We start from the raw sequence: 24,985 nt of genomic DNA, 5'->3' as shown, positions 1-24,985 counted from the left end.
TCATCTGGCTGACAGCCACCCTGACAGGTAGAATGGCCACACTACTAAATTGTTTTCATTTAAACTCTAACTATGAAAGGATTGATACATAAATTTTTTTTAAATTACCTCGAAACCCTGGAGGTTTACAGATTTAGACACAATTTGAAAATAAATGATTTCTTATTATAACTTATTGCATGGTTCACATAAGATGCTGCCGTTTGTAAACGACATACTCAAAATATCCACAGAGGTGTGGGTTGAAATGGTCTTGTAACTTATATGAAAAATAGGTTGACTTCAATATTAATTTATAGGTAATAGAAATGCAGATAATTCATTTTCTTGCCACTGGAATATTTCTTCATGTGGATAGATTTTCTAAGAGAGAGAGATTTTCTAAGAGAACAAATACAACTCTGCAAAACTGCAGAAATGGGAAAAAACAAATTATGTTGCTTGTTGTACAGGTCAATTTTGTTGCTGTTTTCTCAACCAAAGCATTGAATGTGCGACGTCTTCGGGGTTTTAGGATCTCCGAGCTTAGATTAGAACATGAATGCAGCACTAACCCACATATAATCACTGAGTTGGTATACTCGAAATATGGGCCAATGCAATATTTAACTTGATTGAATTGCCAACCATGTTATAATAATTTTCTATACTTTGCGAGCTTAAAATTTGCATATGATAAATAAGTATATGTTAATATTTTAAGATAATAACAATGCAAGGTGACAATGCACGTCGGTAAAATAGGCCAGAAGTTAAGTGCCACCCCCAAGCATTCCGATAATGGACTCGTCCGTCGTTAGGCCTTTGCAGTAGGGAGTTGTTCGGCGGATTCCGCAAGTTTTTCTTTACTTTAGATGTTATTTTTGTTTATACACGAAACGGTGAATTCTTCGTCGTTAACACCACTTGGGTGGTTGTTTGTTTGGCGTTTTGACGGACCATAAAACATAGTGTTTGGGGTGTGGTACAGAACTACAGAGTCAACAAGGGAAGGAAGGAAGGTATCGGTGAGTCGGAGTGTCCACGGCTGAGCTTATGATGCCGACGTTGCGGGACAGCACCATGTCCCACCCCGGCGAGAATTCTCACCAAGTCCGGGTGAAAGCTTATTATAAAGGGTAGGAAATCACCACATATGTCACTGACAACAATATCGTTAGTAAGGCAAGTAAAAGCGAGTTTAGTCTTGGAAAGGTAGCTAACCAGTTGGCTAACAGTAGCTAACTGAGCTAACGGCTTGCTAATGTTGGTGCCAGGTTTAGGTAAACTTGACTAAGCAGACGTACAGGTGAGATTCTCCAATGTCAGGGTCTGTAGGGTTTAATATGTGTCAGCTGGACACAGAAGTTATCAAGTGGTTTATGTTGGGTCTAGAGTAGTTGTTGATTGTGCTTAAAGCTTAATTCTGACACAGTTTGAAATAGTTAGCTAAACGTTGCTAACGGGGCTAAGTTATAAGTTCCCCTGTCTGTAACACTCTGTATTACAACAAAGTTTTACAGCTTGTTTTTGATGGACTGTCGTCAATTTTTGGTTTGATGTTTGTCGTTCAGGGATATTGATACTATCAGAGTATCTGTCGAAGTACTTAAAACCAGTTATATATTATATATTTGCTTCCTTACTGTCATTACATCTGGTTTTCCCAAGTATTTAAATGTACTTTAGATAGAATGTAACTATAACCTTATTTTCACAAAACTCAAACAATTCAAAGAAGAAAGCAACCTTGCTACATGAGATTATAAATAATAAAAACACACACACAAATAAATGAATGATATCAGTGGACTATCCATCACTTATGATGCTATGTAAAGGATGTGGAGATGTCAGTGCTTTAAGATTTTGTCATACCAAACCTGGCAGAAATAGTTCAGCTGTTTTAGTTTCATATCTACATGTTGTAATGGAAATCAGTGGTCCACCCAGGTGTTTGTGTGACACTCCCAATCTCTGTTAGATGGAGCTGGTGATTGGAGCCCAGCCGAGACTTGAAAAACGTGTCGTGCAAGTTACCTCAGCCTCACCTGTTGTATTTCTAACTGGCACTGTGACATATCAGAAACTCTGTAATGTGTGTTTTAATTGTTAGGTTTCACCTCACAAACCAGTGTGTGTGAAGTTTTGATGAGGTTGGTGCTGAGGAATCTCGGCTATGTTAGCATAGAGAGCATACAATGCAGTAAAATCATCTCATAATTTGGCTATCAGGATACATTAAGCTAGGCTATCATTAGTGTTTTTTATTGTTTCCCTGCAGATGTTAAGAGCACAAGCTAGAAGGATCTGTAATGTTGTTTATCAATATATTAGATTGGTACTGGCAGGTAGTAGTGTCATGTCAGTACTGTTTTATAACATTTTTATAAAACAGTTATCTTAATGAATTATTTCATTGTCAGAAATTATTGTTTTTAAAAGAAACAGCATTACTGGTATGCTTTGTATTTCTGGTACGTTTATTGTTGTCAGACTGGATGTCACATTAAATGTTATGCACCCAATGCGGGATGCCCACATATAATTTGGTGTAAACAGGTATAACCAGCATAAAGGACCATCTTAACACCAATGTAGCGTTACTGTCTAAAAGCAGATAATGATAATAGCTGTTTGACTGTCTCTTTCAGTGATCTAACTCTGTGTTAATGTCTCGGATTATCTATTTTCAGTTGTGGCATTTGAGTCTGTTCTTTTCTATTTTCATGTCTGTTGTGGGTCAGCATCAGCAGACTGGTGTCAGCCTGTAGCAGTCTCAGCCTGTCACTGGCTCGACTTCATGTTGCTCAGGGTCAATAGAGGCTGAAAATGCACTGACCACGACTAGAAACTGACAGTGATGATGATACTGTGGATTGACAAATCGACTGAAAAGTAAAAGTATAGTGTGTAGAGAAAATACAACAAATATTTTTTTTATTACTTTTTGTCACCCAATAATCCACAAATGACATAAAAATAAATAAGATATTTAGTGATTCAGTCATTTAAAACAGATAAAGCAGAGTTACAAGTAGTTATGATTTTTAGAATTGCTACATATTTTGTACCAGTGTTGTGGACTCTTGTCTGCTGTAAGTATTTCTTACAACATAGTAACTACGTCTAATCTGTCTCTCTGCACGATATCTGTCATGTCCAAACATTTGTATTATATGTATTTTTTTGCATAATACATAGACCAATGCCAACCAACACTTGTAGGTGTACATTAGAATTATTATGACAGCCACTGTAATATGCTTTACAGTTGAATAACCCTCTTTTATGCAGGCAGAGTATGTAACCTACATCATACTTCCTCCTGTTGCCTATTATAATGGTACGTAGTGACAATGGATTAGTTAAGAGAAAATTCATTAATTGTTTTGATAGATTAATTTTTTTTAACAAAAAATGCCACCTTTTAACTGGTTTGAGCTTCTTAAATATGAGGATTTGATGTCTTCCTTTTTCATATATAATAGTAAACTAAATATTTTGCTTTTGCTATTATTAATGTTTGATGGCAGCAATCTTCTGGCCCTGTGTTTACCAGTCAGCATGCTTTATGCACATTATAGTGTTGAAAATTCAAAGTTTTTTTGAAAGTCTGTTTCTAAATAAAAGTTAACCTGCTGCAGTTAAAATAATAATAGCTTCCACAAGCATGAGCTGTGCATACTGTACTGGGCTTCTAAAAAACATTTCTGTGTCACTGCCAGTGTGTCACCAAGTCAGGCCAGAAAAAACATTGTTTTGCAGAGGTGCCAACACTGAATAACTTCAGGATTTCTGTGAAAGGCATGTTGTTTGGCAAGAAACTGGGATTACACTGGCCCAACAGAGCATTTCAGTTATTTTCCTCTTTTTGAAAGGAGTTTCTTGTTTTTCAAAGACTCTGCCATCTGCATCACTGCTTGAAGGCTCAGCTTTAAATAGGGGAAGTGTTCCATGTCTTCCGGTTTACTTTTGCTCTGAAAGCCCCTCAAGCACTGAACAACAAAGTCATACACCCCCACCAATCCACCCATTAACACACATCTCGATTTATGATTGTAGTTACTGTGTGTGTCTCTGATTCTGTAAACATGCATGTGATTTATTGTCTGTGTTGCAGCATCTACACATCCTGCACGGTCAGTAATACACCTCAAGTGTTTGTGTACATATGTCTGCCTGCCATTACTTTCGACCTTGTCGCAGAGCTCAGCAGGAATGTGTTTATTTGGTGCTGTTGTGCTACGAGGAGCAAAATTCCCTCCTGTTTAGCACCACAGGTAAGCTGGGTTGCCTGGAGACCACAGCATCCTGCAGTCTAGACCAATAGTGGGACCAAGCCACCCTGACCCTATAGGTGGTGCAAATGGAAGGTTGAGCTGTTTGGTGTTTTGAGGATCAGGTGTGCCTAGGTTTTTATGTTGCATTCCTGTATTTGTTCCAGTGAGTGCTTGTTTTTCCTTAGACACCAATGTGTCTCTGTTGGCATATGATGTGCATTCTGTAAGTGTGTGTATGGGGGTTTTGTTAAGGTGATATGAAGACCATAGGCATGCATAGCAGCAGTGACATAGAGATGGATGATCCTTGGTGCTTATGGAAACCCAAAGAGGCTCCTTGACCCTTTTTCTTGCTTGAACACTCACCAGTGACGAATGGTTTCATGCTGGGTAGATGGTTCCTACTCACGGCAGTTAAGACGCCAGGGGCACAGGCCAGCACTCGCCTACTCCCCCTCCCTGTTCTTATTTAATTTAGCTGTATTGTGGGATGGTACATAGCAGAGGAATGCCAGGTCTGCGTGGAATGTCACTTCCTCCCTTTTACTCACCAGCAGTGAGCTTCCAGTCGTTCCCTGCATACTTCTTCTGCCTTAGTCACTGAGGAATCCCACATAATTCACTGGCCAACAGGTCAGAACAATAAAGACATTTAGATCAGATATTTAAATCAGGCCAACATGAACAGCTGCAAATCTTCACTGTTTACTGTAAGTGATGTCATTAGTATTAGCTGTACTTGTTTCCTGTTTGAATCACTTGAGACGTGGCTAAATTTTAACTAGAACACCCACAGCTCTGGTCTACTTACATGTGACACAGTTACCTGCTGGCATTGATATGGTGTCTGGATGTCTGCACACAATCGCGGTGTGGGAATTGTAGTGTAGTGTTTGGATTTGTGTGTGTACTCTCCTGTCTTGTCATTTTATCAGTGCTTTAGGAGAAAATAGAGTTGCTGTGTTGGACTGTGTGGATGGATTAGACTCTAGTAGCCCCCCCCCCCCTCCCCAGGGCAATGATTAACACACAGAATGGAGGAAGAGGGTGACAAAATCATGCAAGGAGGGAATAGGCATCAGTCTGAGCATTGACTTTTTTTTGCTTTTTGCTCAGAGCACTTGCTTCATTTATGTGTGATTTCCAGTCCACACAGTATATTGCCTGCCTGTGACAGCAGCACTATCGTGGGCCACACTCTGTAGATGCTCAATATTAATGTGAAACTGAATCTGAGCCAGTAAATCACTAGCAGGTGTATATTTATGTGTTTGCTACTGACCCTACAATGACCTTACATGCACTACTCTGTCCTTGGACTTGTACAGTAGATGACCCTGGAAGTGTGTTGTTTATTCCACATATGGGGATTTTATCATTCTGCTATAAAGCTCTCAAGTTGATGAAAATCTGGATCCGTCTTTGACAACAGTAGTAAAGATATTGAGAGGTATTTGACCTTGTGTGTCACACCCTGATTGTTGGAACAGCTTCTACTTAATTCTTTCCCATGTTTGTTTGCCATGCTACCCTCATTTTTCCCTATTCCTTCTCCCTACTTGCTCATGCTTCCACACATATCGACACCTGAGCTCAGACTCCTGTCTCCCATCACTGTCCCCTGTCTTTGGGTTGTAAACACTGTTGAGGCTGGCCAGAGGGCTGGGAGCAGGCGACTTCATTGCTAATGCTGTCATGAAGAGATGCGGGACAAGTGATTCCATCCACAGGGATAGAAGCTCAGTGTTTCTCCTTATCCCATGTCTCACTGTGTCTGTTTAGGTAGTGTGTATATATATTTGTGTTAATGTTTGTGAATCGAAGAGGCAGAGAGTGACATAATTGTTCATTAAGAGCAGTGTGCCATGTGTTTCATACATTTTTTTTTTTCTGCTTTCCAGGGAGGTGGTGGACAGTGTAGTGGACACAACACAACTACAACCACCATCGCCTGTGATTCATTCTTTTTTGGTTTATCTGTCTCTCTACCTTCATCACTCTTTTGCAGTTTTTCTCGCTCTTGATTTTGCTCCCTTTCTCACACCCACAATCGTGCTGTACAGATGAATGCACACAGAAATGTGACAGACTGTGAGACTGTGACTCACAAGAGCGTTTGGGGAAAAAAGGATGCTCTCTCACAGAGGGAGTGAGAGTGTTTTCTCTCAATGTAGAAAAGTAACTGATGTGACAGTAGATAAATCAGTTAAAAAAAATTGCCAAACTTCTTCTGGTTTTTCCTTCTCAAATGTGGTGTGGTGCTTTTGTCTATTTAATATAATTGTTTATTGAGTATTGTTTGGTTTTTGGCTGCTTATTAGATAAGATTAAACATCTGAAGATGTCATTGAGCAAAACTAATTGGCATTTTATAACATTTTCTGAAAAAGAGATTGAGTAAAATGATTGGCAGATTCATTCATTACTTAATATATGCCGTGACTTATTTGTCTTGTCTACAGGGACATCATGATCACCCATTTTGAGCCGTCCATCTCATATGAGGGTCTTTATGGGGAAGTGAGGGACATGTGCTCCATGGACAACGACCAGCTTTTCACCATGAAGTGGATTGATGAGGAAGGTATGACTCCCTTTCCCTTTCTCTCCATGTGGTGTTTAGGAGGAGGCATAAAAACCAGCCAGAGAAACTTGGATTTTTACAGAATTCAGCTTCCATGAAAAATATGCATAGTAAACAAAAATCTAGTCAACTACCACATCATCAAATAAATTAAACACTGAAGCCACTGAAAGACCTTGCCAGAATTTTGTGGTGCCATGTGTTTGTGAAGACATTTGAAGAGAAACGCACACTGCCATTTCACTTGACTGTAAGGCTCAGTCAATAAAGTGCACAATCCCCCCCCCCCCCTTTCCTTGCTGTCAGCCAGTTATTCAGCCAGAAGTAATAGTGTCATAGGAAAGATGGAGCCGTCACATTGCTCTGCTCAGGGTAAGGTCAGCCTGCCCAACCTCATTAGACCCAGATCGGCTCCCACTGGTAGCCACCCACATGCAATCACTGCAGTCGTTTGCCTGTCTAGGAAAAAAAGGTTGCCTGATGGTTTTAATGAAGAGGTCTTTCAGTGGTGGCTGTCTCTGCTGCTTCCATATCCATGCAAACCAGTCACTGTCAGCTGTACCATGTGAACTCAAGTTATTGTATCTATAAGTAGAAAATGTATTGTGTATGAATTAATACCTTTTGTAACTCTAGTTTAAAAGCAGTTGCCAGCAATATGGCAACTCATATGACTCTTAGCAACAGTCTGTGCCTCTGTTCCTGTTTGTATACTCTTTTTAACTGACATAGAAGTGGAGGCACTCACACACACAATGAGACACCTTTGTAAAACCAAAACTTTGCAGTAAACATGGAGTCCACCCACTGGTTCGACATCAACCTGCAGCAGTTTGCATCACTTCAGATATGCAGTGTGTTATAGTTTCTGTTCTCAAGCTATTTACACAGCCAGCAGTTTGTCGCTGTAATTAATTAGAGCACTAAGAATAGAATTGATGGCTTCACTCTGTGTTTCTGTGTCACGACTCCTGACTCTTCCTGTTAAGGACATAATTAGATCTCTATATGATTGATGAAATGATTGAGTTAAATTGATCACTGAATAAATATGACTGTAGTTAAAAGTAAAGGATTTGAAATGACAGTATTGACTACTGCAGTCTCCCACATTTGCACTTAATTCCACACACTTCTTTCAATGTATACTTTATTTATTGCAATTCATATTACACCTACAATGTGTTTTTGTAAATGTCATGCTGCCCTACTGTATAAGTCAAATTTTACACTTGCAATCTTTTGCTTTGGTAACTGGGAATACAGTTTATGTACCACTTAACTGTGTACTTTTTGTCACTTGTCTTGTTAGTCATATTTAAAAGTAACCTGTTGTTGGCTTTCCACAGCAACCTGATCTCTTGAATATCATGTAAATGAGATGATTTCTCTTAACAGGTTTCTAACAAGATTTTAACATGTTCACACCTGAAAGACTTGATAATACAGAAAAAGAAAAAAGGAGGAGAGCTGTCAAAAGCAGAAAACTGAGAAAATATAACATGCAAAATACAGCATGTGCACCTAAAAGCTTGGATTATTAGCTCTACTCACAGATTAATAAAAACAACTGGAGAAACCTGATTCAATTATAAAGGAAATTTATCAGGGTAGCAACAGCAAAAAGGGATGTGAGTAAAAGTGTTTTACCTGTAGCAGTGTGCGCTTGTATCTATGGCCTCAACTTTATCATCATTACTGATCAATATGGTAATCATTTTCTTAATTAATCATTTTATCTATAAAATGGCAGAAAAAAGTGAACAACGCCTGATATTTCTGTTTTCCCATTATTTCTGAATCCAGTCTTATGTCGTCACATTATGTTCTGTCCTGCCAACTGTCAAAAAAACAAAAACAAAATCTGAAGACATTTAAAACATGCAATACAGGAGCACAATACAAGGTGGTCAAAGCTATGAAATGGCAAGTATTAGGGTTAATAGAAATGTAGACTAAATGAGAAATGACAAGCAGAAGTCTTTACAGTAATTACTGCACTTACACACAACAAAAATACCTGTTCTCTCAATGTCTAAATGATCTAACATAAAAATGAAAAATATTGTCTTCAGACTACAGTGTGATATCTCAATAAAGTTCCTAAATGTAAAATAAAAGCTACTTGACTTGACTAAAGGTGACATGTTTTATTTCACAGTCATATGTGCTGTAGATGGTAACTCTGATTCACGTCAGTGTAGATTTTGCAGAAATAAGATTTGTGAGGGAATTGTAATTTTTCTTCCTGAAGTGGTTTCTCACAGTAACCCCGTTGAATGATATCTGGTCTCTCCTCTGCTGTTAGGTGACCCCTGCACCGTGTCATCTCAGCTGGAATTGGAGGAAGCATTGCGTCTTTATGAACTTAACAAAGACTCGGAGCTCATTATTCACGGTGAGCCTTATGTCTTTTCACTAAGGTTTTTTGTCTTACACAACATATATATTTTCACTACATGTATACTATAGATAAGAGTTATCGAAGTATAATATGCAGGTTTAAAAAAATTAATTTGTAAGAGTCTTAAATTGGCACAGAAAAGTGATTCTTTTTTTCATAGAAAAGAAAAGAAAAATGAACAGAATGTGGGCTGAATTATAAAAAAAAATGCCGTACTTGGTCATTCTGGACATAAACTTTATATTATGGTGTATATACAGAAAACCACAAGACAGTGCCATAATAATCCTAAATAGACATATTGTTTGGTTTACTTGAAGTCTGGAACTGTTAATTTATTGTAAAATTGTTTTGATGGGAGTTTTGTTTTTCTGTCAAAATTAAAAATTACTTATCCAGATTTGGTTTCCTATCGGTCTAAAAATCTTTGATTGTAGCAATGAACCTATGCTGTTTGCTTTTTAAGTTATTTTCCTTTTACATTTCTCTCTGCATTAACAGAGTTGTTAATGCAATTGTTTCTGAACACAGGCAGCTGCTACTGTACACAACACAGAAGCTTATTAATGCCACACTCACCTGTGAAAACATCACAAGCTGATGTCTGTGTATAGGCCCTTGAACCTTGCCTGTCTAAGCTAAGCCTATTTGACAAATAGTTTCATTAATCCACATGTCAGGGTTAACTCAGATGCAGGGTAGCGAGGGGAGATTGTACTGTATATGTGGGGTGATATGGAATGTTTGATTGGCCGACAATATGTGTCAGAGTCCAGCATGGATCGAGGACCTGCAAGTACTCAAAAATAACCTGGAAGAATTATGTATAATGGATAAAAAAATATTAATTCACAGGTTTAGGGACAGGTAAAAATGACCTAAATGCAGGTAGATCTGGATATTATTTAATAATAATTGCAGGTTTTTTGGGTACCAAGCAGGCTTGCAAAATTGGACCGTGTGTGTGTGTGTGTGTGTGTGTGTGTGTGTGTGTGTGTGTGTGTGTGTGTTTGTGTGTGTGTGTTTATGTGTGTGTGTGTGTGTTGCAGACTGTGTGTTGCAGTGACATGGCCAGTGGGTTTAATGTAAATTTTTAATTAAATCAGAGGTGAAGGGTCAAGAATACAGTGGGTCTGTTGGAGGGGAGGATATGGTGCCGAGGAGGGGTGATCACCAGGCCTGCTTCCAGTTTAACCCAATCTGTATCACTCTCGTGCACATACACAAGCAAATTATATGTCCAACTCTTTAAGACTGTCTCTCTTCCCTCTTTTGTGAACATATCTCTGCACACAAAAAGTCTCAATGCAACAGATTTACTGCAGGTAGTTTTAACTAAGGTCATGATTGAAGGCTGTAAATGTTTTTAGTAGCATATAGACACTGTCGGACTAACCTGCCTCAGACAAAATAAAAACTATACATTTAACAGTATCTCCTTTTTTTTCTTTCCAGTCTTCCCATGTGTACCAGAAAAACCTGGGATGCCATGTCCTGGAGAAGACAGTGAGTTGAACCTCTTTTCATTTCCTAATTTTGACAGCTGGCTCCCAAAACTGCTGATATTTAAATTACCTTTAAAGTTGAAGCACTTAGGCAATATCTTTATCCAGCAGGATTTCCAAATTGTTTAAATATGTGGCCACAAATAAGATGTGATTACAATAACACTTGGGTAAAAACACCTTGTTTAATTATCTTACTACAGATTCAAAGCAGAAATCCATGTGTCACTCAGTGCTCTTACTCAGTTCCCGCATTGTATCTGATATTGAAGTTACATGTTTGAAAACCAGGGATGAAAATCATCGAATCGTGCAATGATGTCCTAATGTGAAAGAAAATTCAAGGTGTCAAAAAGCAGGGTTTACTTTTCGCTTTTCATTTCTTCAGAGTCTATATATCGGCGTGGAGCCCGGCGCTGGAGGAAGCTTTACTATGCCAGTGGTCACGCCTTTCAGGCTAAACGCTTTAACAGGGTGAGACATTTTGCAATTGTTTTGTTGGGTCTGTCAGCTGACCAGTTACAGTGTGTCACAGACATCATAAAGGTGTGGGGGGAAAGGAGTTTAGAAGCTATGCAATCATCCCACAGCCATTTCTGATGGACTATAAAGCTTCAAGATGCCTTAGTTATGTGCTTTATTGGCTTTAAATGCTTCCCAGAATATTGTTAGCATTGTGTTTTCAACATATATTTGTTACCATTGTTGATTTATTGGAATGGGGGAACATATTTGTTGTGTTATATGTAAATCTGAACACAGTGCACGTTTCAAAGTTTAAGTGTGTATAAAGGAGAATGTGAGATCTATTGTTCTTTACTGATTTGTCTTTGTCTTCATTGATGATGTAAGAGAGATGGTGATGACACAGAATGATGGCAGCAGAAAGACATGTTTTAAAAAAACAAAAACAAAAAAACATTACAGCCTTTGTAATATCTGAATATAATGTGTGTTTTTTTTTTTGTTGTAATAAATTTCTCTGTCTGCTCTCCTGAGCAGCGAGCCCACTGTGCCATTTGCACAGACCGTATCTGGGGTCTTGGAAGACAAGGCTACAAATGCATCAACTGCAAATTGCTGGTGCACAAGAAGTGCCATAAACTGGTCACAGTGGAGTGTGGCAGAGCGATGATACAGGTGACAAATGTCAAACTCATTTGCTTGATGGCGTGAAGTAGATCGTTATCATCCATGACTCATATATACAGTGCAAGATTGTACTCTGTGTCTCCGATGATTATACTGAATGACAAATGTTGTTGTCTAGGAACCAATCATGCCGGGCCCACCATCGGGTCAGTTAGACCACACTGAACAGCCAGGTAACTAACACACACACACACACACACACACACACACACACAGGGATGAAAATATCTTTGTTTATGCTTGTTTTTAAATGAATTTATGTTTAGACTTCAAATGTGGATGTGAGAATACTCATGTTGTATGATAATCCATAAACAAGCATTACTACTTTCTGCAAAGTAGAGATACTGTACATTATTTGTATAATTTTAAATATGTTCACTTTGTTTTAGGTTGGATAAAAAAGGGTAATTTCTTTTCTAACAAGCGAGGAGAAATTACTTGGCACTGCATCAACTGAACAGAGCCTGTGACTGTCTCTCACCTACTTTTTTCTCATCTCTGCTATTTTTTTCCTCTGCTGCCTCCCCCTCTCCTTCTGTCTGTCTGCCACTCTGTCACTTCCTCCTCTGCTCTCCTTTCTCAGGCCCTCAGAATAAAGACTCCAGAGAAAGCTTGACTTACGATGGAGAAGAGAAAGAGGTGAGAATGAAATCTTTTCAAATGTTGTTCATGTTTGACTCATAGTCTGTCAGCCTGTCATGTTGGCTCGATGGATATGCATGTGTTAAGTATATTTAGACATAGAAATTGGCACTGTTTGTGTGAGAAGGCAGAAAGAATACAATCACCTGTAATCAGAAGCTTATTTTCCCTTATTTTGCACATTACATTGTGTGATTATTTGTCCACCTGATATGAATATCTAATACAGAGAGCACAGAGAGGTAGGCACCCACTCTGCTGTGGTTATTGATTTCCTTTGGTGGAGCTAATAAATTAACCTTTTATCACAGCTCTTAACACCAGAGGCTGATTAATGGCCCAGGATGTCGCTTGGAGTTGAAAAGGTGGGTTTGTTGGGTAGAGCAGTAGAGTTGGAAATGGATAATGAATGGATTCAGTTGGACACAGCTAGACGAAACAAAAGAGGGCGAGCCAAATGATCTTACATCTGCTTCCATGTCTGACTCCAGAGAGTGGGGTTGTCACCTGAAGATAGATTAGATGGATAGGTTGTGGTTCGCTACAGGCCAGATTCCCTGAGAGAACACGATAGGTGAGGAGATAGTAAGGTTTACGAAGAAGGACTGGAATGCAATGAGTGCTTAATTTAATGAAGTCAGCATATTGGTATTTAATAAAGACAAGAAAGTCATTACTGAGACTTATTTTCAAAAAGTGGAGCTGGCAGCAGTTTAAACTTCATTTACAGACTTACCCAAAGGAAATCATCCTCTTGCCCAAACCAAATTGCAAGTTCTACCAATAGTTTAAAATTATCTTGAGAGATACTCTTGACTTAAAGTTTGCATGACAAACTGCTTTAGAGTAAACTTTGTGTTAATCATATGATGTTGTTTACTGTTTGTATAATGGTCCTTTTTGCTTTTCCCTCCATCACTGCCCCACAGGCACGGAGCAGTAGAGACACGGGGAAATCACCTTCGAGTCTTGGCCTGGCAGACTTCGATCTGTTAAGGGTGATTGGCAGAGGCAGCTATGCCAAGGTCCTGTTGGTGCAACTGAAGAAGACGGAACGCATTTATGCCATGAAGGTGGTGAAGAAGGAGCTGGTCAATGACGATGAGGTGAACGAGATTTCTGTAAACAATTCTGATGCCTGACCTAAAGTCACACATTTTTCCTCAGTGGTCCCATGACAGCAGATCACTGTGTTTTACATAGGTGCCCTGTATAGTGGGTTTTGATAAATGTAATATTTTGATATTATTCTCTATGGATTTGTGGCAATCATTGAGATCTAAAGGAAGAGTGCAATTTTAATATGTAGTGATTTCTAATTGATTGGTGTTTTTTTGAGGGGGTGCGGGGGGACGACCAAAAAAGCAACAAATACTCACACTGGAGACAATCATCAACTTATCAATTCAGTTGAATAATTTCAGCTCAAGAAATTTGATATACTTACACTTGTTTGTGTAAGACAAGTGACTTAAAACACAGCAACCTTGTAATTTAGTTAGGCCATCAAACTACTTTTGAAAGGTTTAAAGGTGTACAGTAAGCAGGAAAAATGTACTGTATCTCCAAAATGAAACTGCCCCTTTTAGGTCTGTACTGTGTAACAATGACAAAACAACCCTGTCTGTTAAGATGGAGAAGGTTAGCTAATAGTCAAGTCATCATTCTTCTGTCACTGCTGTATGTAATTAAATGTAATTAGAACAATCACTGAAATGAACAATGAACATTTGTTGCAAGCAATTAAATCCACGCATCTTGAGAATCCTTTCTGAAACATTTTAACTTGACAAACCTCTTTGAAGATACCAGTCATTTTAAGATGGTGTAGATAAACCTTCACGCCATCAAAAATCGATCTTGGTGAACACAGCCAGCAGCATTGGGAGTAGTTATCCTTGATTAGACACACTTAGCATGATTGACAAATTGACCAAAGTACTTCTCGATCAATTGAGTCTTCTGCTGTCCCTAACCTCAGTGTGTGAACAGCATCTGTGTCCAGACATGTTATCATCTACCCATCGATATATGGCCTGCTTTTGCTTTTACTGGCTCATCCTTTTTCTCCTGACCTCCATGCATATGAGTGAACCTCAAGCTTTGTAGGATGGTTGGTCGAGTTTTGTGCTTATTTTGGTTTATACAGCAAGTTCAAGGTTAATATGTCAGAATGATCTGATTCATATTTGGGCGTGTCGTCGTGTGTTTCTCTTCCAGGATATTGACTGGGTCCAAACAGAAAAGCACGTTTTTGAGCAAGCCTCTAATCATCCCTTCCTGGTTGGCCTCCACTCCTGTTTTCAGACAGAAAGCAGGTGAGAGCATTTCCCGTGTTTTTTCTGTACCTTCCCCTGATGACTTACCAAAATATTATCATACAAGAAGATCAAAGAGACTTTTGCTATAAAAATTATTTTCAGCATTTAGCTGAATAAACAATGTATGAAATCAGAACTGTTTTTCATTTCACTGTGGCAAGTGACAAGGGATGTTGTAACACATTATACTGAAATGACAAAAGAAATACTGTAGTTTGTCAGTACACTGTACATAAGAGGGTTTCAAAATGACACATAAAGTGTGTTTCTTCGCCTACTTCTCCTGTGGTTAAGGTATGATTTCATTAGGTAAATGGAACACTTGTTAAGCTCAATGTGGTCATGGTGAATGGGAAGATCCCTATCATGGTGAAAACCCCTTAAATCATAGGGATTTCTTTGTGTCACAAAATAATTATTCAAGTCTAAAATTCAGTCATAATGTTATTGTGAATGTATGTCTCACTGGTAAGTTTTTAAAATATGAATACAATTATTTAACCAACTCTTGTGAAACCAAATCTGTTTTAACTTTCCTAGAACAGTGTGGTCATTGCGGTCATGCATGTGGTCAAAAAAAGTTTTTTTTTTTTTTAAGACCTTTGAAGGAAAACAGCAGAGACAGACAGGATGCTTGGTCTCTACTGTCACATGCTTTGTACATTCATTTAGCCACCCTAACCTCTTATAGAAGTAAGTTAAAGCACAACATTTATCTATTTCCACAGACTCTTTTTTGTGATTGAATATGTGAACGGTGGAGATCTCATGTTCCATATGCAGAGACAAAGGAAACTCCCAGAAGAACATGCCAGGTAGAATCATTAAAAGATTAAAATTGATGTAATTTTTTGTTTCTATGTGGTCATTTTTGGTGAAAAAAACTCTTCTGTCTGTCTTTCAGGTTTTACTCAGCAGAGATCAGTCTAGCACTGAACTACCTTCACGAGCGAGGAATCATCTACAGAGATCTGAAACTGGACAATGTCCTGCTGGACTCTGAGGGACACATTAAACTGACAGACTATGGCATGTGCAAGGTGTGGTTTGCTGCTTACTGGGGGCTCTCATTATACCATAAAGCACTTTGGATAAAAGCACCTACAAAGATGCATAAGTGTCAGTTTACAACCCTCTGAGATGATCTCACAGCTGATTATCTTTTTGTTTTTGCAGGAGGGCTTGAGACCAGGCGATACAACAAGCACTTTCTGTGGTACACCCAATTACATTGCCCCTGAAATACTAAGAGGAGAGGATTATGGTGAGAACGCTACACACAGGCACTTACCCGAAATACTATCCAATCTTTTCTTTTTACAGAATAAGAGACATTATTCAGGAATATCTGCGGTGCTGCTCTCAGTTATGATTATAAATGTACAGTAGTACAGTACCAGGGTAAGTAGCAGTATTCTAGTACACTTAAATAGTACACTCCGTGGCGACTTTATTAGGTACACCTGTACAGTCATTATCTAGAGCAGTGGCTTGGGTCTGAATCGAGAGGGGCTTGTATTTGGACTGCCTTGACACTGGAAACTGATTGTTCAAAAATGAGTGGAAACACCAGTCTGCCTTAATTCTACCAGTCCTTTACAAATATAGACAGGAGTGTGCACCAGCAGGCCAGCATCCCTGCTCAGCTCCAGATCTGTGAAAAGGAATTTAATCTTTGTTTTCCACAAAGTATGTACATTATGCTGCTTTTGTGTTTCTTTTTTTTTTTTTTTTTTTGGATAGAGTGAGATGGAAGAATGTTATCAGGATTTATTATTTTATGAATGTAAATGTGTCTATTTAACTTAGAAAAAAAGTTTTTGTCAAAGCATTTGAAAATGTTGTGTAATAGTCTGGACCTTTACATGGCAGGATGCTAAATGATGAGACCTGGAATTTTTGTTGAATACTGATATAGAGTGTATGGGTTGACGAGGTGGTGTGATAATAAATAACTAATGCGTATAGATGAAAGTTTAATGTGTTGTAGCCATTAAAAGCAAAGATTGAAGTGTTCAGTAAAATATCAGTTTCTGCCTCATAATTGAGCAGTGCCTATAAAGCATCTCTAAGATAACACAATAAAAATAGAAAATAAGAGCTCCCTGGGTTACCAAATGAGGTATCATAGCAACAGGTTTCACCATTAAAGGATTAGACCAGTATTTTTACATGCTAAACTTCATACAATAGGGCTAGATCTTTATCACAATAGGAAAAAAACAGGTGTAAATGATGAATGATGGCTGAACACCTGTATCAGAAAAGCAGGTCGCTTTCCTGTTACAAGTCAGTGCTGTGGAAAAGGTCTACAGAAAACTGTAGCTGTACAGATGAACAGTATATTGTTATAAAATCAAAATAGGAGTATACACAAGTCAGCCATAACATTATGACCACCTGCCTAAAAATATGTACACAGGAGTCAGTGTGTCATTTGGTTGGCACTTATGTCACCATCACAGTTTGTCAAAGTCACTCAGATCACTACGCTTGCACTGTTTTTCCTGTTTCCAACACATTAACTTGGATGACTGAATGTTCACCTGCTGCTTTGTGTACTGCACACACAGACAGATGCCACTAAAATGAGATAATGTTGTTCACTTTATCATAATGTTATGGCTCTAGAGATACTAGCTACCCTTCAGATGTCCACAATTTCTCTTATTGTGACATAGTCCTGTATACTTTCTTGTGTTTTGTCTCAAATTGTGATCTTTAAAGAGTGCAATATTTTTCTTGCAAACTAAGGTAAGAGCTTTACTGGCTACTTCAGTGAAGACACATTTTGGGTCCATAATATGTCAAATGTCCTGCATTCAGCATCAGCCTTTCTCATTTGGTTAGATGCGTAGCGCCTGCATCTGAGCTTACTGTTCTTGTTGCAGTCTGTGCAAATGTGGAGTCATATTATGCTTTCACTTGTGTACTTGGACTTCAGTAAAAGTGCAGAGTTAAAATCATGGAGAAACTGTTTTATGGAATTTCAGTAGATCTTTAACAAAGGTAACCAGCAACGAAACTTTCGTTTGGCTTTATTTTGACCTAGTGGGTCAGATGGTGCTGGTCAGTGGGTTGTATTATGCCCAGGTCTGCTATAAAAGTAGTTTTGTCTGCTGTTGAGATTAAGTAGCAGCTGTGGAGACACAGTTTCCATTCATTGTTGTCAAAAATGTAATTTGTAATTTATAATGTTTGTGACTCAGGGTTCAGCGTGGACTGGTGGGCGCTGGGTGTGCTAATGTTTGAGATGATGGCAGGTCGATCACCCTTTGACATTGTCGGGAGCTCTGACAACCCAGACCAGAACACAGAAGACTACCTCTTCCAAGGTATCACACACACACAGCTGAGGTTTATAAGTGGAGAAAAAACAGCTTTGGTGAAGCATGTAACACCTTTGTGTTGACACCTTTCTAATGGACACTTCTCTCAGTAACAGGGACATGCCGTCTGTTACAGGGAAATGTGTGAATAGTTGTGTTTTTGTTTGTAGTTCGTTCTTTGTAAATATATTGTGTGTCATGTTTACGTGTGTAGTAGAGATGGGAATAAAAAGGGTACCACATCAAGAAGTCATATTTAAAGACACTTTTGTCAAAAGACATTGACACTTCATTGAAAGGCAGCTTTATGTATGTGATATATGTACCTGACAGGACTGAACTCGTAACTGCAGCAACGTTAGTGCCATCCTCTGTCATTTTAGCCTTATGGGACTGTCTCTCTCACCCTCTCATATTCTTGTGCATCCACCTTCTCCCCCCTTTTCCTTTCACCTGCTGCAGTAATATTGGAAAAACAGATCCGAATCCCTCGGTCGTTGTCAGTCAAAGCCGCCAGCGTACTCAAGGGGTTTCTCAACAAGGTAAGAAAGGGCCAGACAGGCCTAGATCAATCTTAAACAGTGCTGGCTCCTGCCTGCCCCTGATAAAAGATGTTATTGTGACTTCAGTTAGAATCAAACTCAGTCCTCACTGTATTGCATTCTTTTTTTTCTCTGCCAACTTTCCGTCTGTGTCTCATTGTGACTGTATTCCCTCCACTCTTCTTTTCCAACTTTCTTGCAAATTCCTTTCTTTTTCACCTTCTCCATCTTTCTTGCCTATTGCCTGCCTCTTTCACCATCATCTCCTACTGTCTCTCACCCTCCTTTCACCCTCACTCCCACAGGATCCCAAGGAGCGTCTAGGCTGCCACCCTCAGACAGGTTTTGCTGACATCATGGGTCATCCATTCTTTCGAAATGTAGACTGGGAACTTGTGAGTCATTCACTTTTATTCTCTTCCCTTTTTTTGTATCTCTCTCCAACTCTTCATTACCTTAATCATAATTTGCATCTTATTTTTAAGTTAAAGAAATCAGTACTGGTGCACAGTTGCCCAATAGGTTGAATCGAAAAGTGGAAACTAGACAGCAGAAGGTCAAAACTAAGTATATGGAGTCATCCTCTCTTCCTACTCTGTCAATGCTGAGAGCAAATGGCGTGTCTTTGTGAGAGGCAGACGGACGGAAATAAACGGGGGGAAGACAACAGATCTTTTCGGAAAACAGCGGTGGAAACAAAATTAGTGGAGACAGATCAATGACTGACAGGCATTGACAGAAGATTACACCGAGCTGAACTGTTGAGATTTAGATTTACATTTGCTATTCTTATCTCTCACAGGAAGTCATTTGATCCATCACACTGTGAAACAACTATTCATGTTCCTACGAGAGCCATTAGGAAATCAAATTTTTAATTAAGGTTTTTTTTTCCATTCTAACTTCCTTCTGAAATACTAGACTACAGTGAGCGTCACTGAATTTTTGGTATTTTCAAAGGTTTGTTTTCAAAGTTGTGGTCACTGTATTGAAATTTGCTTATGTTTGAGTTAGGGTTGAGTGGTAAAAAAAAAAATCTCTTATTACATCATAACGAGAAAAACTGATGAGTAATGTTTGCCTGTGCCTGTTCAACCTTCTGCACAATCATTTTTTATTAGGCTACAACAGGTGAGGCACAAAGCTCCTAAACCGTGAAAAAAAACACACACATTGTCAGAAATGTAAAAATGAGCGACCTTGAGAGTTAGTCAGCCAGACACAACAATGAAATTGTACAAAAAAGGTCACACAGGATTGGTGATTTGGAAATGGGTCCAATTTCTAAAGCTGGATACACCGGAAAGCAATATCCATCACAAAATATTCCGGTAAATTGTGCTGACAAAGATGGAAAACGCAACACACCTTTTCTACCATTTGTAAAGGTAACAGTACTCTCTCAGTATATCACAAAGTCTAGCCTCCCAAACCACAGCACAAGCAGTCAAGGTCACAATCAAGCCTCTTGTGGTAACATCACCTCAAAAACAGTGCTGCCTCAACTGTACAGGAGCCTAATAAGCATAAATATTATCCCATATATTATATAATCAAATTATTGATTCAGAAATAAATGATTATGTGGAACTATAACTATAGACTAAGTAGACTGTGATTTTTAAGCAGCATTCAGTCCGTAATGGAGTATGTCTTTTATGACCACTTAGAGGATGTGAATAACATAACACTCAAAGAAAACTTTTTTAGGCATGTTGAAAACACAAAAAATGTTGATCTCTAATAGTGTGGACCTCTACTCGAGGGGTCAATAAATGACTGGAGCTCCTGGAATTTTACTTGAATGCTGATTTAGAGGGTATGGGTTGAACAAGTGACATGGTATTGGAAAACTAACATGTATAGATCAAAGTTTAATGTTTTACAGACATTAAGAGCAAAGATGCAAGTGTTCAGTAAAATATCAATTTCTAATTTAGTGCTGCATCTCTAAAGATAAGACAATAAAAATAGAAAAAAAAAACACACTCCCTAGGTTACCAAAAGAGGTATCATAGCAACTAGTTTCACCATTAAAGGCTTATACCAGTGTTTTTACATGTTAATCTTCATACAATAGGCCTTTTCATAGGAAAAGCACAGGTGTAAAATGTGAATGATGGCTAAACACCATGTAGCTGTTTCAGGTTCAGGGTACTGCTGTTGCAAATGTAATTAGAAACACCTGTGCTTTTCCCATTTGACGTCAATGCTGAGCAGAAGGTCTATAGTAAAACTGTAATAGTGAATAGGTCTTATATCAAAGCATGATGGAAATGAACATTCAACATTAAAATAATTTGTTTGATGCTTTTCTGTTTTCGGTTTCTGCGATGAGTAAAACTTTTTCAAGAAAGAAGTTTTTAATTTTACAACACCCCTTTCTCAACTGTGATGTTTCATCAACATGTTCCACAGAGTCAAATGCTGATCTACATATTATTTGTTGTAGGGCTGCACAATGAGGGCTGTAACTGCTATTTGTACTGTTGATTAGTCAGTTGATTTTCAGTTTGACTGTCAAGTGCTGGAAAATAATGAAAATGCACATTGCAAGTTGAGAGAACCCTAGGTGACATGTTTGCGTTTTCTGTCTGACACAGATATTATGTATACAGTGATATCAAAAAGCTGCAAATCATCATGTTTGATAAGCTGAAACCAGCAAATGTTTGACATATTTATTGATCGTCCAAATTGTTATGGTATTGGTATTCATTTTCTTTTCTTTCACTAATTGCTTAATCAACTAAACATTGCTGCCCTAATTTTATGTCTCTAAAATTGAATTAAATACAGATTGTATGATGAGCTAGTTACACATGGGAAAGAGCAGAGAATATATTTTACCAAAACTGACTAAAATGATAAATTACATTTTGTTGATTGATGCCAGTTGAGTTAATCAAGCACTGCAGATTGATCCAAGTCATTAGTGGATAATTCATAATATATTATGAATATGCCAGGAAGCAATGCCAAAAATGTCTGAATAAATTAACATTTATTTCACTTTGCACTTTTTAAATTATAGGCCTTATTATCCCTGCTGATTTCTTTTTCTTTAACACTTATACTTTAGGAAGTATAACCATGAACAATTATTAAATGCCACTGTCTATTTTTGAACTGGTTGAGATCAAAGGTAAAACAGATTTATATCATTATTTACTAAATGCCTGTACACGTAAATGATAAGACATGTTTTCATGTCTAAAGACAGACAGACAGACAGACAGACGTGACCTTAACAAATGGAGCGACAGACTTGCAGTGGTACATGACATGTCAGTCAGACCGGTAGGGCAGCTCGCCAGGGATCACCATGACCTCTTTTTCCCTGTTTGGTCTGTAGCAGGGACCCAGCAGTCGGTCAGAATGTCTGGAGGGATCAGCTTACACACACATCAAACACACACACACACATACACACATACTGACCTAAAAGTATTGCCTTGCAGTGTACCTGCTTGCCTGCAGGGGGAGGGCACTTGTTGGCTTGAAAGCAAATACTGTAACTACTGAAAGACAGAATTACTTTGCTCTGAACTGTAATAAATATATTAATAGGCAGGGGTCAGGGGTATTGAGGTAGATGCACAGGTTTTAGTCACTGCAAGCTTGTGTGTTGGATGTTTGTCACTTACCTGTGGTATTTATTTATGGAAACAAGATAGACAACATTGTCTTGGTTTAGGCTTGAGTCCTGCACTATACATTACACTACTTTTTTGAGAAGATGGAATTAGAAAATGTTTGCTGTTTTTGGTCTAAAAAAATAGAAATTATTAATCATGATAGTTGCCTAGAGATTTTCTTTTAGTTGACTTAGGTTATAATAAAAAAATGTATAACACATAAAAAACAAAAGATTATAAAGTCCTTCATCAATAAAACATATCTGAACCATACAACTCTAAAAGAAAGATTTGGATATTAAAAGACTTGGTAAAGACTTGGTAACAGTGAATCAGAAAAACATTTTAAAGGAGATTTATAAATGATCATAACTCTACATTACTCTTCGTCTTAAATATGCAGAGTCATCATGTGTTTTTAGAGGTGGTAACGAAAAACTAGCTTTTTGTGTTCCCACTTGATGTCTGTGCTGTTATTTCAGCTGGAGCAGAAGCAGGTGGTCCCTCTATTCAAGCCCAACATCTCAGGGGAATTTGGACTGGACAACTTTGACGCCCAGTTCACCAATGAGCCAATCCAGCTCACGCCTGATGATGAGTGGGTTCTGATTTCTTGAGCTCTCTTTTTAATGTCATTATGATTCATTTGACATGTAACTGATATAAATGATTGTCCTTTTGTTCTTTGTAGTGATGTGGTGAAGAAGATCGACCAGTCTGAGTTTGAAGGGTTCGAGTACATCAACCCACTCCTGATGTCAGCGGAGGAGTGTGTGTGAGGGACACGATGTCTGTGCTTATACACACCACCCACACACACACACACAGACACACACTCATGCACGTGTTACGTGGCGTCTCAGTGTCTTCAAGCTGCATGGTTATGAAACAATCCGACGACATCAACCTTCTGTTCGAGGACCGCACATGCACAGTAGAACGCTTATTTGCCAAAACCAGTCTCACACTCTGCCATTTATAACCACTTGCCCTTAAGTCTACCTTCTTTCTTAATTATTTTTGTATCATGTAAATCTGCACTGATATCTCATCGGGGCCTCTTTATTAGTAGCCAATGAGGCTACAAAGTTCTTCCAAGGTTACTGTAAACGGGCGTGGGAGGGATGAAGCACGGCCCCTGACAGACGAACTGAGCTTCCACTCCTTCCAGCTGGCGGGTTGTTGACAATGCATATTTTATTTCTGTATGTATAAAATTACTATTGAGGATAAATGTTAGACAAGGCCTTTTAGCTTCAAGCTACAGTTGGACAAAGCTGACAACTCAATCGTCAGTAAGTAATTTTGGATTTAGCTTTATCCCAACACTCTTCCTGTAGAGGAAATGGAAAATAACACTAGCCTTTAAAAATAGAAAAAGAAAAAAATCTATATATTTTTGTCATGTTTTATTTAACAACATAGCAGTCATTATATATGTTAGTGTTAAATATACAGCCTGTGTAACAGAACCAAAAAAGGTTCAGGGTTTGTTTAGATTAATGCTCAACATCTGGAAAATAGGAGTCTGCTTCAAGTCCCTTCTCCCAGAATGAAGGAACTTGGCAGCAGTATCCAACTAACACTAATAATAAGTCAGTACTCTGAAAACTGTGAATGAAAGAGCTGGCTATGCTGGGATATAGGCTGCAAGTGTAGCACATAATACCTGACTGCTGAAGTGCAGGTTTAATTTTACTGTGCAGATCACCCATAGAATCTACATTCACACAGGACCAAAAAAAACAAAACAAAACAAAAAAAAACAAATTTCTTAAAATTACCTTGCTGGTACTTATTAGAGGGTACAAGTGTATATATATAAAAAAAGATGTGCTGTCCTAGGTCAGAATTTATATATTCAAATATTGTTTTTGCTCATTTTAATACTACGCCTTTCTGAAACACATTGTCTCTTATCTTTTTTGTACTTTATCCATTCCATGTTAGTGTTTTTGTGTAAATCAAAATACTAAGCAATTGTTGAGCTCAGTTAAAAGTCCAAAGCCACAACATGGTGCAATTTTAGTACTAAAATGTGGCAACTGTAAAATGTGTCTGCTGTACTTCCATTTTTACCATATCAAACCCAGTTCATTAGATGGTTTATAAAACTGCTTGAAAGCATGTATAAACTCTGAAGAGCTACACTCTGCCCTCTGAGTGGAATGACAGTAAGTGATGGTGATGAACCGCTGGACTCCTCCAGTTGCAGCTTCTCTCTACTTGGAAAATATTTTGGGGCTTACATGGTGAGTGGAGGAACACATTCATCTGTTACATGTTACTTCTACTTTATTATTTTTTTGAATCAGATTTAATTTTGACTTTTGTATCACTACATTGATTCCAAAATGTTCCTGGGTGAACCCATTGGAAACACTACTTGTTGCTTTGGGGGTGTTTATCACCTACAGTACCCTGCTAGACTTTATTAGTGTTAAAAAAACAAACCGTAAAATAAACATTTTATTTCTCTTTTTGTGGTAATATCTGTGTCAGTGTGTTTGTGTCTGTGATTATATATTCCATTGTGTGCTTTGCTGAGTCTCAGAAGAATACTGTTGAAGAAATTTAACAGGCAGGAATGATCTAATGAAAAG

At 38.3% G+C, this 24,985-nt stretch overlaps 1 protein-coding gene across 1 annotated transcript; it reads left to right on the top strand.

The window, feature by feature from the left end:
* The first annotated feature begins 794 nt into the window (after positions 1 to 794).
* On the top strand, positions 795 to 24,872 carry prkci (protein kinase C, iota). Its single transcript, XM_026313074.1, has 18 exons — positions 795 to 1,118; positions 6,725 to 6,846; positions 9,155 to 9,244; positions 10,706 to 10,756; positions 11,144 to 11,229; positions 11,758 to 11,895; positions 12,026 to 12,080; positions 12,494 to 12,549; positions 13,482 to 13,658; positions 14,773 to 14,870; positions 15,602 to 15,688; positions 15,778 to 15,913; positions 16,050 to 16,137; positions 18,083 to 18,208; positions 18,665 to 18,744; positions 19,050 to 19,139; positions 22,865 to 22,980; positions 23,074 to 24,872. Exons 1-18 carry the CDS (start codon positions 1,036 to 1,038, stop codon positions 23,159 to 23,161), a joined length of 1,767 nt encoding a protein of 588 aa, XP_026168859.1. The 5' UTR covers positions 795 to 1,035; the 3' UTR covers positions 23,162 to 24,872.
* The last annotated feature ends 113 nt before the right edge of the window (positions 24,873 to 24,985 follow it).

Source organism: Mastacembelus armatus, chromosome 17 (assembly GCF_900324485.2).
Source record: "Mastacembelus armatus chromosome 17, fMasArm1.2, whole genome shotgun sequence".
Taxonomy (NCBI): Eukaryota; Metazoa; Chordata; class Actinopteri; order Synbranchiformes; family Mastacembelidae; genus Mastacembelus; species Mastacembelus armatus.
The sequence above is the reverse complement of the archived record's forward strand: the minus strand, read 5'-3'. Positions and strand labels throughout refer to the sequence as shown.